Source organism: Odontesthes bonariensis, chromosome 9 (assembly GCF_027942865.1).
Source record: "Odontesthes bonariensis isolate fOdoBon6 chromosome 9, fOdoBon6.hap1, whole genome shotgun sequence".
Taxonomy (NCBI): Eukaryota; Metazoa; Chordata; class Actinopteri; order Atheriniformes; family Atherinopsidae; genus Odontesthes; species Odontesthes bonariensis.
In genome coordinates this window covers 35617590-35632168 of record NC_134514.1, presented here as the reverse complement: position 1 = coordinate 35632168, position 14579 = coordinate 35617590, and the positions used below count along the sequence as shown (strand labels likewise).

At 41.4% G+C, this 14579-nt stretch overlaps 1 protein-coding gene across 3 annotated transcripts in view; it reads right to left on the bottom strand.

The window, feature by feature from the left end:
* Nucleotides 1-5776: 5776 nt before the first annotated feature.
* nlrx1 (NLR family member X1) overlaps nt 5777-14579 on the bottom strand; it is a 56459-nt gene continuing 47656 nt past the window's right edge. For all 3 annotated transcript variants that reach the window (XM_075474150.1, XM_075474151.1, XM_075474153.1), the window contains 3 exons: nt 12811-13062; nt 11089-11293; nt 5777-6728 (listed from right to left, as the gene is read on the bottom strand). In XM_075474150.1, coding sequence (XP_075330265.1) covers nt 6579-6728; nt 11089-11293; nt 12811-13062 — 607 coding nt within the window. In that variant the 3' untranslated portion in view covers nt 5777-6578. The remainder of the gene's footprint in view (nt 6729-11088; nt 11294-12810; nt 13063-14579) is intronic.

The following is a 14579-nucleotide window of genomic DNA, read 5'->3' as shown; positions in this document are numbered from 1 at the left end:
TTGTGGTGTCACAAAGTGTGTGAGAGTGGCGAGCAGGACCCATACGCTGGTTCACAGGTAGGATGCAGGAAGGTTATGCAGGCAGTATGTAAAACAGGATGTAAAGCTAATTAGGGTGCAAAGAGACTTTCGTTCAAGACAGAAATAAATTTCACTGCAATATAGAACATAATTCTACAGAACAAAGTAACACTAAAACAAAGAAAGAAGGAATGTATAAATCATAATACAAAAAACAGATCATGACAAAGTAACTCTTAATTAAACTATGATAGTGTAACACTTTGTAGTGCTTTGTTTAATCTGCACTGTCAAAATGGAAACAGTTTAAAATAGACATCAAAATTCTGTTTTCCATATAAATTGGTCATTGGTTTGTTGCTTTGGACAGATTTTTTTGCAAGAATAAAAATACAGGTCATTATTTCAATTTTTATCTGATGTATTTTGCGCTTACTGTTGGACATCTGTAGATACTGTAACATTCTGTACTGCATTAGTAGTACAGTATGTTATATATTAATATGATTAATAGATTATTAATAGGATTCTTGTAGACAGTTCATAGTGTCCTTTCTTGTTTACTACCCATATTCATTCATAGCCAGTTGTGGTTTTAGTTAGTAGATGGCTATGCTTCACAAACTGCATGTCATTACCAACATTCAACAGCAAGAACTACGTGCCTTCATCTGCTCATACAGAGGAAGAAAAATATTTATCACAGCTTAGCCTAAAAATGCATACTGCTTATGATAATGCTTATGCCTCCCTCCAAAAAACAGAGGAATGACTGTTGCATAGCAAACAGTTGAAAACAATTAGGACAACATTCATTGGTACTACCTTAATTAAAATCCATAGTTACTTCAGGCTTATTGCTAGTATATACACATATGTGCGCACATATTCATTTACAAATAAATGTGTTTGTTTGTGTGTGTGTATATATGTATTAAGTGTTACAAGGGCTCTATGACACAGGCATGAAGAATATACCAGACTTATCATTTAAATCTGAAGAAAATATACTTATTTACTTTTCACCACTGACATTTCTATTTATCAGTTAATGTCAAGGTTAATTTTATAGCAACTTTCTTAAACCATATCAAAAGTACAAAGTCCCTGAGTTTTAGTTTCGAGTTTGATTCAGTGCTGTAACCCACTACAACCAATACATTACATTACATTATATGGTGAGTGATATAAGAGCCAACAAGGTTCCTCACATAGGTTTGATGCGTAGGAGTCCTAAAATTAAGTCAAAATTGGTTACGTTGGTTTTCACTACTCTGAATGCTCATCTTTAACAACATCTTCAACTCTCCGATGTAGTTGCACAACAGAAAGCCTACTTTCAGTCAGGATCCTCTCAAAGTGTAACAAGGAATATGGCTGGGCAATTTGTAACCAGATAGAAAACAGTTGTAGAGGTAACGTTGCATCACATCCAAACAGTCAAGTGACGATGTATTTCTTTGAAAGAACCAAATAGTTTAAAAAGAAGCATCAAAAGACCTTAAATCCAGAAGTGAAATAATACTGACTTCCCATCAAAGCCATGGTTCTTTCTCCTCAGAGGAATTACAGTATGTCAAAACTAAGGTTCACATTTGGATAGTCAAGTGTGAAAAGTCTTGCATTTGAGACGCAAAAACAGAAATGCCTACCCTTGGAGGACCTCATGGAGTGCGTCTTCAGCAGCTTTGACGAAGGCAGCATATATATAAGGTTCAAAGTTCACAGTCAATAAAAGTCTGTCAGCAGGTGACATGGTGACTCCTTTCTTCACAGCCCTCTGTGTTAAACATTTACTTGTTATGATTGGCTGTCTGCTGAGTGTGACGCAGAATGATGGAAAAAACAAGACTGGGACAATGTAGCTTTTAAAATCTTGACACAATGTTCAGCCGTCATCATTTCTCCAATAAGAGCCAAAGTCACCATTTCTTTATGAATACGTCAAGGTAGAAGTGCTGCCTACACAGTACAGGAAGTATCTTAAAGTGATACTCCGGAGTAGATTCAACCTGGGGTCATTTGAACTGTGATATCCAGCCAAGTAGCCCACCCGCAGTTTTTTCGATATTGACTGAACATCAGCTGAGTTACTGAGTTATCCCGAATAGCTTCGTACAAGGGTTAATGGATCCTGGTCCGTATCTCCAAAATTACCACACTAAAATCACATGCCATGACACCAAACTTCTACAGTAGTACAAATATGGTCTGTACTCACCAAACGATGCATTTGGAAGTTTGAAAATAGTCCAGGAGTTTATTATTATCAACACAAGCCTGATAGCTTCTCTGCAGCTAAAGCTGCGTCGACGTCACTTCTGGGAGCTGGGAGCTTCAAAGTAAGATGAGGGTTGATCTACTACTGTAGACAACAAAGCAAGGCTGCTCAATTTCTCCATTGATCAAATAACTTCACAACTCTACAACATAAAAATTCATAAAAAAAACATGTAGAATATAGCAAATACTTTGTTGTCTACAGTAGTAGATCAACCCTCATCTTACTTTGAAGCTCCCAGCTCTCTGAAGTGACGTCGACGCAGCTTTAGCTGCAGAGAAGCTATCAGGCTTGTGTTGATAATAATAAACTCCTGGACTATTTTCAAACTTCCAAATGCATCGCTTTGTGAGTACAGACCATATTTGTACTACTGTAGAAGTTTGGTGTCATGGCATGTGATTTTAGTGTGGTAATTTTGGAGATACGGACCAGGATCCATTAACCCTTGTACGAAGCTATTCAGGATAACTCAGTAACTCAGCTGATGTTCAGTCAATATCGAAAAAACTGCGGGTGGGCTACTTGGCTGGATATCACGGTTCCAATGACCCCAGGTTGAATCTACTCCGGAGTATCACTTTTTAAGAAGACTCTAAAGTTTAGAGTCTAAACTTTAAAAAAAGTGTCAAAGATGAAGTAACAAAACTTCATTTTTGAAGTCGGGGTCAAATTTAAAGATGAGTTGAAGGTTGGCTGTGGTCAGTTGAGTGCTTGCATGGATGAGATAGATCTAAATGCAGCATACACCTTGCTGTTCCAGCACAAGACATCAACATTTCACAATAAAAAGCTCTTAACTTGTGAGAAGGCAAAATTTTAAGGCTGCAAAAATCATGATATATTTATGTTCGTCTTTAAGATTTGTGGGGTGCTTACAATTTTTTATTACACGAGGCTGTCACAAGACAGCCTTATGTTGTTGCCTTTATGCCTTGTGCCAAAAGCCTTGTGTTTTTGCATAAAGTCTCTGAGGGCATCTAGCTTTTTCAGTTGATCAGATGTATCAGGAGTGAAATGACCGTGGAAATTTGCTGTGCCTCATGCCATCTTCATGGCTGGCGTACCGACGTTTCTACAGCTGTTGATTCTTTGGTGATCTGAACTTATCTTACCTGGAATACCCCATCTGGGAATTATCTCTGTCAGTAGGGCCTTGGTCACAGTAAAGTTGTTGGAATGTTATGCTGGGAATGCTTCAACCCATTTAAACTTCATGTACACCATGAGTAAACTTTTTAACCTTTGCAGGAGTGAGTTCAATGAAATCCATCATGAGGTTGTCAAATGGACGAGTAGGTGGTGGATGAGCTGCCTGGGGAACTGATGTCCCTTTATCTGCAGCGTTAGTGGCACAGATCATGATTATGTTTATGCATTTGGCAGACACTTTTATCCAAAGCAACTTAAATATGAGGATATGACACTACAGCTAACATCAAAGCTAACAAAAAGCTACATTGGGGTGGTCTGTGGCGTAGTGGGTTGAGCAGGCGCCCCATGTACAAGAGGCTATAGTCCTTCCTGCAGCTAGCCCCGGTTCGAGTCCTGCATCGGACGGCCCTTTGCTGCATGTTGTTCCCCCTCTCTCTTCCCCCTGCTTCCTGTCTCTCTCCACCGTCCTATTCAATAAAGGCATGAAAAACCCCCAAAAAATACTTAAAAAAAACCCAATAAGCTACATAGAAGGAAAACCACTAGTCAGAGAGGTGACACGGGTGACAGTGTAGAAATAGAGTGCAGGTATTAAGGGAAGTACAGAAGGATAAAGTGCAGTAGTGGGGGTAGGGAAGTACAGGGTAAGTGCTAGGGTACGAGATGCTCTGAAGAGCTGGGTCTTTAAGAGTTTCTTGAAGATATCTCAGTAGGTCATTCCACCATCGTGGAATGACACATGAAAAGAGTCTGGATTGTCTTGTGCGTGGTGTAGGCACTGCTAGACGACAATCTTTTGACAACTGGAGTGAATGAGTCGTAATGTAAGCCTTTGCAAGAGCATTCAAGTAGATGGGAGCCGTTCCATCATCAGCACATTGAAGACTCGCATCAGTGACTCGAATTTGGCTATGGGTAGCCAGTGGAGCTCAACAAACAGAGGGGTGACGTGTGCTCTTTTATTCCGATTGAAGACCAGACGCCCCGCCGCGTTCTGGACCATCTGCAGAGGTTTCACAGCACAAGCTGGGAGACCAGTTAGGAGGGCATTGCAGTAGTCAAGGCGGCAGATGAACATAGACTGCTACAGGAGCTGGGTGCGTGTTGGGTTAGGTACGGCCTGATCTTTCTTATGTTTAATGGTGCAAAGTGGTACGATTGAGTGACAGAGGCGACATGATCTTTAAAGGTCAGCTGGTCATCAATCATGGCACCCAAGTTTCTAGCTACCTTTGATGGAGCAAGAGAAAGGGATTCAGTTTGGATGCAGATCCTGTGGTGTATGGTTGGTTTGGCTGGGAAGACAAGCAGTTCAGTTTTAGAGAGGTTTCGTTGTAGGTGATGGGCTTTCATCCATGTCGATATGTCAGAGAGACAGTCTGAGATTTGTGCTGAGACCGTGTGGCAGTCAGGTGGGAAAGACAGAGCTGGGTATCGCCAGCATAGCATTGGTATGAGAAGCCATGTGATTGAATGATCTGGCCCAGTGAGGTACACCACCTCAAAAAATACTGCCAAGCTTGCATGATCTTTGCCATATATACCAAAGATCATGCAAGCTTGGCAGTATTTTTGTGCATAGGATGAAAACCCTTTTGTAAACCAGAATTTTTTTAGGGCATCTAACATCCCTCCTTTTGACACATGGTCTGACCAATGTGTTAATTTAGCATAATGAGGGAAAAATGCTTGGGCAAACAAGGCTTGTGATTTGGTCCAAGACAAATATTGTCAGAGAAAACTGCTCCATTGAACTTCCACAGGTTGTTTTCCTCCTGTGTTGCAAAGCTCTGCACAGAAGACAAAGTCTCTGGCAGAGACGTCAATGGAGGAGAAGAAGCGGAGAAGCGAGACCTGATCCGACAGGCAGGGCTCGCAGCCTTCTTAGCAGTACGTTCCACAACCACATCAGCAGCATCTCCTGAAATGCCTTCTTCCATCTCAAAACCATTGCTTGCCTCTACTATTCACTCTTCTTTTCCGCTGCTGAAACCCTCGTCCGTGCATTTATCACCTCCCGACTTGATTACTGCAACAGCATCCTCTATGGTTCACTCTCCAAACTCCTCAATAAACTATAGTACATCCAAAACCCGGCTGCACGTCTTCTCACCCAGTCCTGCATCAGGGTAGATTCTTACATTTTTAATCAGAATTCCTGATCCCCACCATTCCAGCTGCTCCATTCCAGCTACTGAAATTAGCAAGAAGTTGCTGTGTACTCTTTGAATCAGTGAGTTTTATTATCAGTTATTTCTCAGAAGTAGATCCAGCCAATGATATAAAACACAAGCCAAGAGGGACAGAGAGAGACGGCACTTTAACTTTGTATCATTCTGATCTTTATTTCCACTTCCGAAACAGAGAACATTCCGATAACACTTATACTTAAGCCTGTGCCTTTTGTGACACTGAATGAAAAAATACACATTATACATTTCTCTACTGCAGCAAAGTTGTTTGTTCTTGCATCCCACTTCCCATAACTATGTTACAACTAGGTCAGCAATAAGACGTTCCTCTCTTTAATCTCCCTTTAATCTCTTAAAGGGTGAGGAACTTTGGTTATGGTGTGTTTGTATGGTGTATATTTGCATTGAAAAATCTTTCATTAAGGGGTACAGGGACAGAGGCTGAAGTCTGCAGCTAACTTGGATTTGAGTCCCGACCCATGGGGCACTTGGGTCTCTTTATCCCACTGTTGACTAAAGGCCACTGGTGTCCAATTAATTCACACATTTTATCAGGGATTTCATTTGGATTCAGGAACTTTTTGCCCAGTACAACCTTAGAGTCTGGATATTCTCAAACTGTAAGAACTGCACATAATTAAACTCTATTTTCTGGATCAAGGACATGCTGAAACAATACTAAGGAAATTTTAGAATTGGCTACCATTTACAGCAATATAGGTGCATCTTCAGGACTTGCAACTCTGAAGAAGTCTGAACTTATATGAGTACTTATACATACAAAGGTGGAGTGTTACACAAAGGTAGGAAATCTGCATGTGACATAAGATTCTTACTTGCTGAAGCATAGATGTATGCTTTTGTGGATACAGTTTAATTCAAACGATGCTTCTGCAAAATAAATGTATTTCTTGACTGAGTTTTAGGATTTACTTGTTAAATCCTTTAGGTGGAGGTAGATTGTCTTCCTCCAACATCTGTAAAGTCTGCTGGACTCCTTTCTCTACCCTACGGAAGTACAACCTCTTCCAGATGCTCGGTTGCTGTTGACGACCCCACTCCAGATCCTGGAGAAAAATCTGCGGAGAAAGACAGAGGAACACAGGCTGATTACAAAATTAGTTGTAAATGGTTGGTCTAAGTCTCTGGACAAAATCCACATTGCTAAAATGCCATATACAGCAAGTCCAATGGTTCTGCTTTTATTGTGTGAAGTTCTGTTCTTGAACATGTTAGCAAAGAGTAAAAAGAAAAACACGGTGGGCTAACAGAACCATTTCTGGGCAAGACACAAAGTAGCCAGGCTTTTTGTGTGAGACGTATGCAGGTTTTAGTGAAGCACGTTGAGGCTCAGGTTAATCTTTCTCTGTTGCTGAAAAAGTACTGGGGGCAGAACACTAGACTAGGTCTACACCAACATTTTGGGAGCCTACAAAACCCGTCCTTCCCCTCACCTCGGACACTCAGACCATCTTACTATGGAGCTAAATTAGTTTCAAGATTCACAAATGCGCAGGACAAGATTCACAAATGTATTTTGAGACTCCCCTGACTTGCGTCAACCCACAAATTTTAACACGGAATGATCTGCAACCAATCAGATATCTTCCTTGTTTCAGCCAATCGTAAGAACGCACCCAACGTGGGAGACCATTTACTCATAAGCCAATCACATTAAAGGAGCCATGGCATGAAATTTTCACTTTTTAAGGTTGTTTAACATTAATATGAGTTTGTCTAGCCTGCATGCGGTCCCCCAGTGGCTAAAAATGACGATAGACCTAAACCATGCAAAGGAAATTATTCTATAAATCGAGAGCTTCACCTTCTGGCTCAGCTCCTTCTTCACCACGACGGGCCGGTGCAGAGCCCGCATCACTGCAGAAACCGCACCGATCCGCCTATCAACCTCCTGCTCCATTTGTCCCTCACTCGTGACCCAGAGATACATGAAATCCTCCACTTGAAGAAGGATCTCATTCCCGAGAGTAAATAATTTAACGCTCTATAATTGTGTTGCTTTCCTGTTTGTACAGTATAGTTACATAGCTTGTTACCACAAGAAAGTGTCTGTATCATTAGCTATGCAGCTAATAGCATCAGGTATGCGTGTGTCATGTTAGCAAGCACTTATCTCTGCCAACTGGGCTGTTGGAGGTGTTTTTTTTTTTGTTTTTTAAATATTTTTTTGGGCTTTTTATGCCTTTAATGATAGGACAGTGTGAGAGAGACAGGAAGCAGGGGGGAGAGAGATGGGGAAGACACGCAACAAAAGGTGCGGAAGTCGAACCGGGGCCCGCTGCATCGAGGACTAAGCCTCTGTACATGGGGCGGCTGCTTAACCCACTACGCCACCGACCGCCCCTAGCTTGCTCATTTTAGACCAAAGCTCCCTACTTCATCTTCCTGAAGAATAATGAATCCGCAAATTCAGTGCATTTCATCAGGATAATGATTCATTCATGGTTCCAGAGTCAAAACGATCAGTCTGTCTGTGTCGTTGCGAGTGAACACCTCATTTACTGTAACGCGAGTGTTGTGTACTTATTTGTTGTTTTGATAGCCGTCCTGCTGTTGGTGTTATGGCGCGCACGATATCTGCCTTTCCCCTGATTGAAATGACTAGCGCTACGTGCATCTTTGCAAACCAGAGCAATCAGCTGAGAATGTCAAAATCCTCACTCCTGCTTTCCCCTTGACGCACGCCTTTTTTGTTGTCTTGCTGTGTCTTGTGTAGCACTTGCTTGATGTTTGACTGTGTTAGGAAAGATGTTCACTAACTAGTTCGTCATATTGTCAAAGTAAGCTCATTTCAACAGGTTTCGCTAGTTTTAGTCGCTAGCATCTTTGCCCCGCCTTTCTCCCCCTAATTTGCATTTAAAGCTGCAGACCCTAAACAGCTCATTCTGAGGATCCTAAGGAAAGCTCATTTTTGGGACTGGCTGTAATTCTGCACCAAGGCAGAATTTTGGGGAAAAAAACTCAGATACAGTATTACGGGACCACTAAAGCCTATAAAAATATATAAAAGCCTCCATTTATTTTCATGCCATGGCACCTTTAAGCCATTCAAACTGCGCTATATGATGTAGCCGGCATGCCTTTCGCAGTGCATTTTTCCTCTGCGTTGTGTTGTGAGGGAATGAAAAACAGGGACTCGGATCCAATTCAACAGTTTTACTGTCAACAGAAATAGAAACAGTGAGCTCCGTGTGTGGGTGTGCGGCTCAACATCAGACACTGGTCAGCAAATGGCAATGACCGAAGCATGCATGTGCCGCCCTACAGGATACTCTCGCACGCACACGTTCACACTATGTTATCAACAGGCAGAGAAGAAGGACAACCCAATAAAGAATAATACAAGTGGGGTGTTTTGGTGAAATGAATATAACGTTTTTTCTTTTAGTTTTTTTTTTAACAAACTGCTACATATGCATGTGAATTTTAGTCAGTTCAACATGTCTTCCAGCAACGATAGCAGAGCATTAAAGGGGAACTCCGGGGCATTTGAAGCGCATTTCCATTGCTAGAGGTTGTCAAATACTGACGGTAGGACACAGACTGGTGCAAATCGGCGCTCCCTGTGAAGCGATTGCGCTGTTTGCGCAGCCTGTCATGCTAACCAAATACGTGGTGGCTAAGGGGCAAGGGCTAAACCTTCCACGTAAAACAACAACTTGCACACTGCAGAAATGTCACACCACTTTATAAACCATCCGACAATAAAGTCACAAGCCTTACCATCAAAACCATATGCATGGTTCTCACATTACTGGCATGGGGACGTTACAAAACAACTTTATAAACAGCATGTCACTTACCTCTTGTCGGTAGGCGCGCGCATGTGAAAGCCCAAAAGAGTCAATGGACGATAATCCCATATACAAAACAATTATCTTCTCTAGAAAAACTGCGTTCAAGTATTTAAAACATTACAACAATACATGCCCAGTAATATTGTAATATCACATGCGCGCCTACCGACAAGAAGTAAGTGACATGCTGTTTATAAAGTTGTATTGTAACGTCCCCATGCCAGTAATGTGAGAACCATGCATATGGTTTTGATGGTAAGGCTTGTGACTTTATTGTCGAATGGTTTATAAAGTGGTGTGACGTTTCTGCAGTGTGCAAGTGGCCGATTTGCACCGGTCTGTGTCCTACCGTCAGTATTTGACAACCTCTAGCAATGGAAATGCGCTTCAAATGCCCCGGAGTTCCCGTTTAAGTGAAACATCCAAACAACATGTTTGGCAACTTAATCCCCTTGTTATGAGAAGTTGTTTAGTTATTAATCTTAATTGCTTTAATTGTGCAACTATCAATACAAGCCAGCCAGCTAAGCGAGTGAGCTATGCTGGCGCTTCTGCATGCCAAGAGGTTCAGGCTAGTATCTTTCCAGAAAGTTGAATTTCTTGAGAATAAAGTGACTGTTTGAAAGGGTCAAACCCATTGTAGTCTAAGAAAAAGAATTATAATTTCTTTTTTAAAAAGCTTATTTAAAAAAAATGCTATTAAATGCTTATTTAGTGCAATCTAGCATCTATCAAACACACACAAGTATCAGCAGGCATTTATTTAACACAGAATAGCATTACACAGCAAAGAGAGAAAAAAAAAAAATTTCCCGTTACTATTGTTCAAATTATTACACTTGTTAAAACCATGATGCAAGACTTTACTGGAGCTTGGCTTCTCAATAAATAGTCCCCAATAAAAAAGGGTCTGGTGATGCCTATGCCCACCGGTAATTTAAGACTGAAGAACTTTTACCAGTAAAACAGCAAGAACCAAAAAAAGTCAAGTTTCCTGTTTTAGGACTTTAGTTCACCACAATAGTATTTTCACATGGGAATTGCTTAAAATTTTTATATATAATCCTGACGGAATTAACTCATTGGCTGCCAGCCATTTTCAGTGCAGAGAGACCCATACTGCCAAGTGTTTTACAGTATTTTGACTGATTTTCCAAGACCGACAGAAAAGTGTGTCTTATGACTATGTACACACCGAAATTACCAAAAGAAAGAGTAGACCCTCTTCTTTCATCAGGAAAAAAAAGTTTGTTTCTACCATTTTCAGTCCTTTAGTAATAGATAGTAGAACGTAGGTTGGTTTCACCAAAAACAGCTGTTTTTGACCAAAAAATTGAGAAAACAAGCTTTTTTTTTTGTGCAAAGTGGCACTGCTGCCATCTTGCTGGTAATTTTGCCAGTATATTCTCTGTTTAGTGTTTACAAGATTTAGTGACAAACTCCGCTAGATTGTTCCCCAGCCCGCTCCGTTAAAAAACGCAATTGACGTCTATAGACGTCAATGGCAGCCAATGAGTTAATCATCAAGAATCAAATTTAATAACCCTTATTAAATCTTACATGAAGGGAATCGCTGTGCTTTTCTTATAAATATGCATCTTCATATTTCAATACTGTGTACCTCAAGCTGCTGCTTGACACGTTTGCGGTCCCAGGAGGAAGCATTCTCCCGTATCACACTGAGGATAGGGTGCCAGTCCTTTGAGATGTTGGAGCCTTCGGTGACGGAAGCCAGGACCTTGACCCTGTGGCTGCTGTGGCCTCTGGGAGCACCCTGGACATACAAAGACTTCTTCCCACTATCACTGAGAGGGTTCAGATACAAGCTACAGAGAGACAAAGACAAATACAAAGACACTGATGTTCTGACTACATTACATTTGTGAAATCTAGAAAATATTACTGTAGTGTGGGTGACTGCGGTAAAGGGGACTCTATTGTAAGCCCTACAATAATAGTAAAATCCATATTACAAACCCTGTGTGCAAAATCACCAGCTACTTACAATTAAATATTTTTGCAAATACACATTATATCAGACAGACAGATAAACGGATGGACAGACATTCAGCAGTACAATTTATACAAAAATAGACAAAATAAACCCATACGTGTTGAACAGACTGAGAAATGCTGGCTCTTTTTTGGGGACTGCTGTTAAGCCACTGGAACTGAAAATGACTGATAAAAGATTGCTGAACAAATTGCTAAACATAATGTACACCAATGCTCAGCCACTACATTACATAGTAATGTAATGAAACATCCCATAGTTAAGCTGCTATAGGCCTAGACTGCTGGGGGGCCTCATCTGTCACACCTTTCCTCACTTTACTCTCTTTATGTATATGTGATATTATTGTGGTCATTAACTCGTGTTTCCCTGTTCCAACAGATATCCTTTGAATGGTGTTACAGTGCCGCCGCCGCGGCGGCCCCCTTCCCCCCTCCCCCCCTTTCTGTCTTCTGAAACCCCAGCTGGTCGAGGCGGATGGCCACCCTTCCTGAGTCTGGTTCTGCCAGAGGTTTCTTCCTGTTAAAAGGGAGTCGTTTCTCTCCACAGTCGCCTCAGGCACGCTCAGGCCGGGAGATTGGACCGAAAAACAAAAAGTTTTCAGTGCAATCTGTTGGTTTTCTTAGCTAGGCTATTGTTTTTGAATTGGCTCTATATGAACGAATTGGATTATTTTATGAATTATGATTATTATTAATTAATTGAATTCCAATTGGCTTGAATTGGACTTACTATCTAAGTGCCTTGAGATGACATTTGTTGTATTTGGCGCTATATAAATAAAAATGAATTGAATTGAATTGAATAGTAATCAAACAACAAAGTGTGTTCAGTAAGAAGCCTAATTCTTGCCTATAGCAATAACTCTACACAATAACTTTTTTCACAATGATTAATGGCTATCATTGATACATTAAATTGGAAAATAATTTCCCCTTTTGAGATTATTATTTTTTTATTATTCAATTAATATTGTTCAGCTGCAGGGCACCAATGTGCCAACTTAACTTGATTCATGTATTTCTTCACCCTGAAACATTTTTGTTGATATGCACTGATACTAATATCAATATAGACCCATTTATTTCTGAATTGTAAATAAAACATTGTAATTAGTCTTCTTTTACTTGTTTGTGGTCTCTGTTAGGTGCCATTAGCTTATCTCACACACATCATCCACCAGCTAAGCATTGGGTATCTTTGCAAGACTCAACGATCATGTTTGAATGTTACCGTAAAGACGACCAATGTAATTCTCCTTTGTGTGCGTTTCTCTGAATAAAATGGCTAAACTATGTAAAGCTGTTGATGCAGAGAGGAGCTGCTTACTGCACAGTGTGAATACTGGGGTGCTCCCTGCAGGCATCGACCAAAGCCAGAGCTGCAGTGTCGCCAATGTTGTTATAAGCCACGTTGACCTCCTGGAGCTCTGTGTGCTGTTGGAGTCTCTCAGCCAGCTCTAGGGCCCCATGGTCTCCCAACCCAGTGTGCATCAGGGAGAGGTGTGTCAGGGACTGGTTCACTGGCAGGGCCTCCAGCAGGGTGCTGCATCCTGAATCCAGCAGTGGGTTGTCACACAGCCTAGAGGGCACATTGAAATAATGGGAATCCTGTTCTTCTGATAAGAACACACTGTAAACGTATATACAACAATGACATTAACCAGGATCTGATGGCACAAAAAAACGATTGACTGTGGCCAACATCTAACAAATGGTCAGAAAAAAGAACAAATGAAAATGGGAATGAAATTAAAAATATATATATATATAAGAAAAAGTTTGGCAAGATGACTTGTACTATTTTAACTATATTAATATACTGTAGCGATGTAACTCTAGCTGGAGTTATCGCATATAGAGTCCACTAGTCCACTAAGGCCAAAAACTCTTGGGTGGCGTTGCCTCGTTGAATGGTCACAGGAAGAGTTGGACGAGGATTCTCTTTTTGTGTTCCGCCCACCAGTAATCTTGCCTCAACTGGTGGACTCTGTCTTTTGGGCCGTACCGGACAGGCTGAAACGCTGAAATTTTCTTTTGAGCTGAAGTAGATGCACTCATTAGCCTTCTAGCAGCGAAGTCGCTCTTCAGGACTAAGCCCTGTCCGTCCCACTTGCATGGGCTTGGGAAATTCCCCAGAGGAGGGTGAAATGGTTATAGCATTAGCACAGGGGGTCAAAGAAGAGATTCTTTGGGGGAGCCACTGAGGAGGAGGTTCTAGGGGCGAGTGTTCTTCTCCCTCCTACGCTCAGCTAGTCGATTGTCTAAGCGTATCGCCATCGTGACAAGATCTTCAAAAGAAGACGACTCCTCCCTAGACACTAGCTGGTCCTTCATTTGATCGTTTAAGAGGACTCCCTGCAGGGCATTAGATGGCCACCCCATCTGGAATGCGGAATTCAACAATGAATTCTGCTGTCTTTTGTCTCGCTAACAAATCCCATGAAGGCATTGAAAATATCCTCACCTCTGGTGTGTCCTTTTAATGGCAAAATGGTGAGTAGCTCTTCCTTGGTCTTCAAAAACCGTCCTGATGAAAACACACAATTGTGCCACATCCACCATATCAGTCGACTCGTCAAATTGGAGGGAAAAGTACTCACACGTGCCAATATCCTTCCTCAGTTGCTCCTCCACATCCACAGCAATATCAACACATCGCCTTGTGGTAGTATTGCGGGAGAGTTGCACTTCTTTAATGGCCTTCACGATCTCAGTTTTATTTTTAAAGTCGTTAAAAAGGCAAAAAATCCGCTGCCTCGAGAAAGGCTTCCTTCACAATTTCGCCGTCTTTGAATGGCTGGCTTCTTGTGTTTAGCAAGAACGTGACTGACTCGATAGGAAGCAATAGTTGCGGCCTTACCCCGGGTCTTCGGTTTGATGAAGACTGACTGCCGTGCTGCAAGCTGTGCTTTCAAATCCCGCACTTTTGTGGTGCGTAAAGGCGTTTTTGCGGGGAAATCTCTCTCGTAGCTCCCGTGTACCGTTTTCAAATGCTGCTCCAGATTCCCTTTCTTTGCCAACCCCACCGTTGCAAATCAAACACACTGGCTTTGAATGAGAATAAACAAAAAAATAATCTTCTTCCCAGTCTGAGTG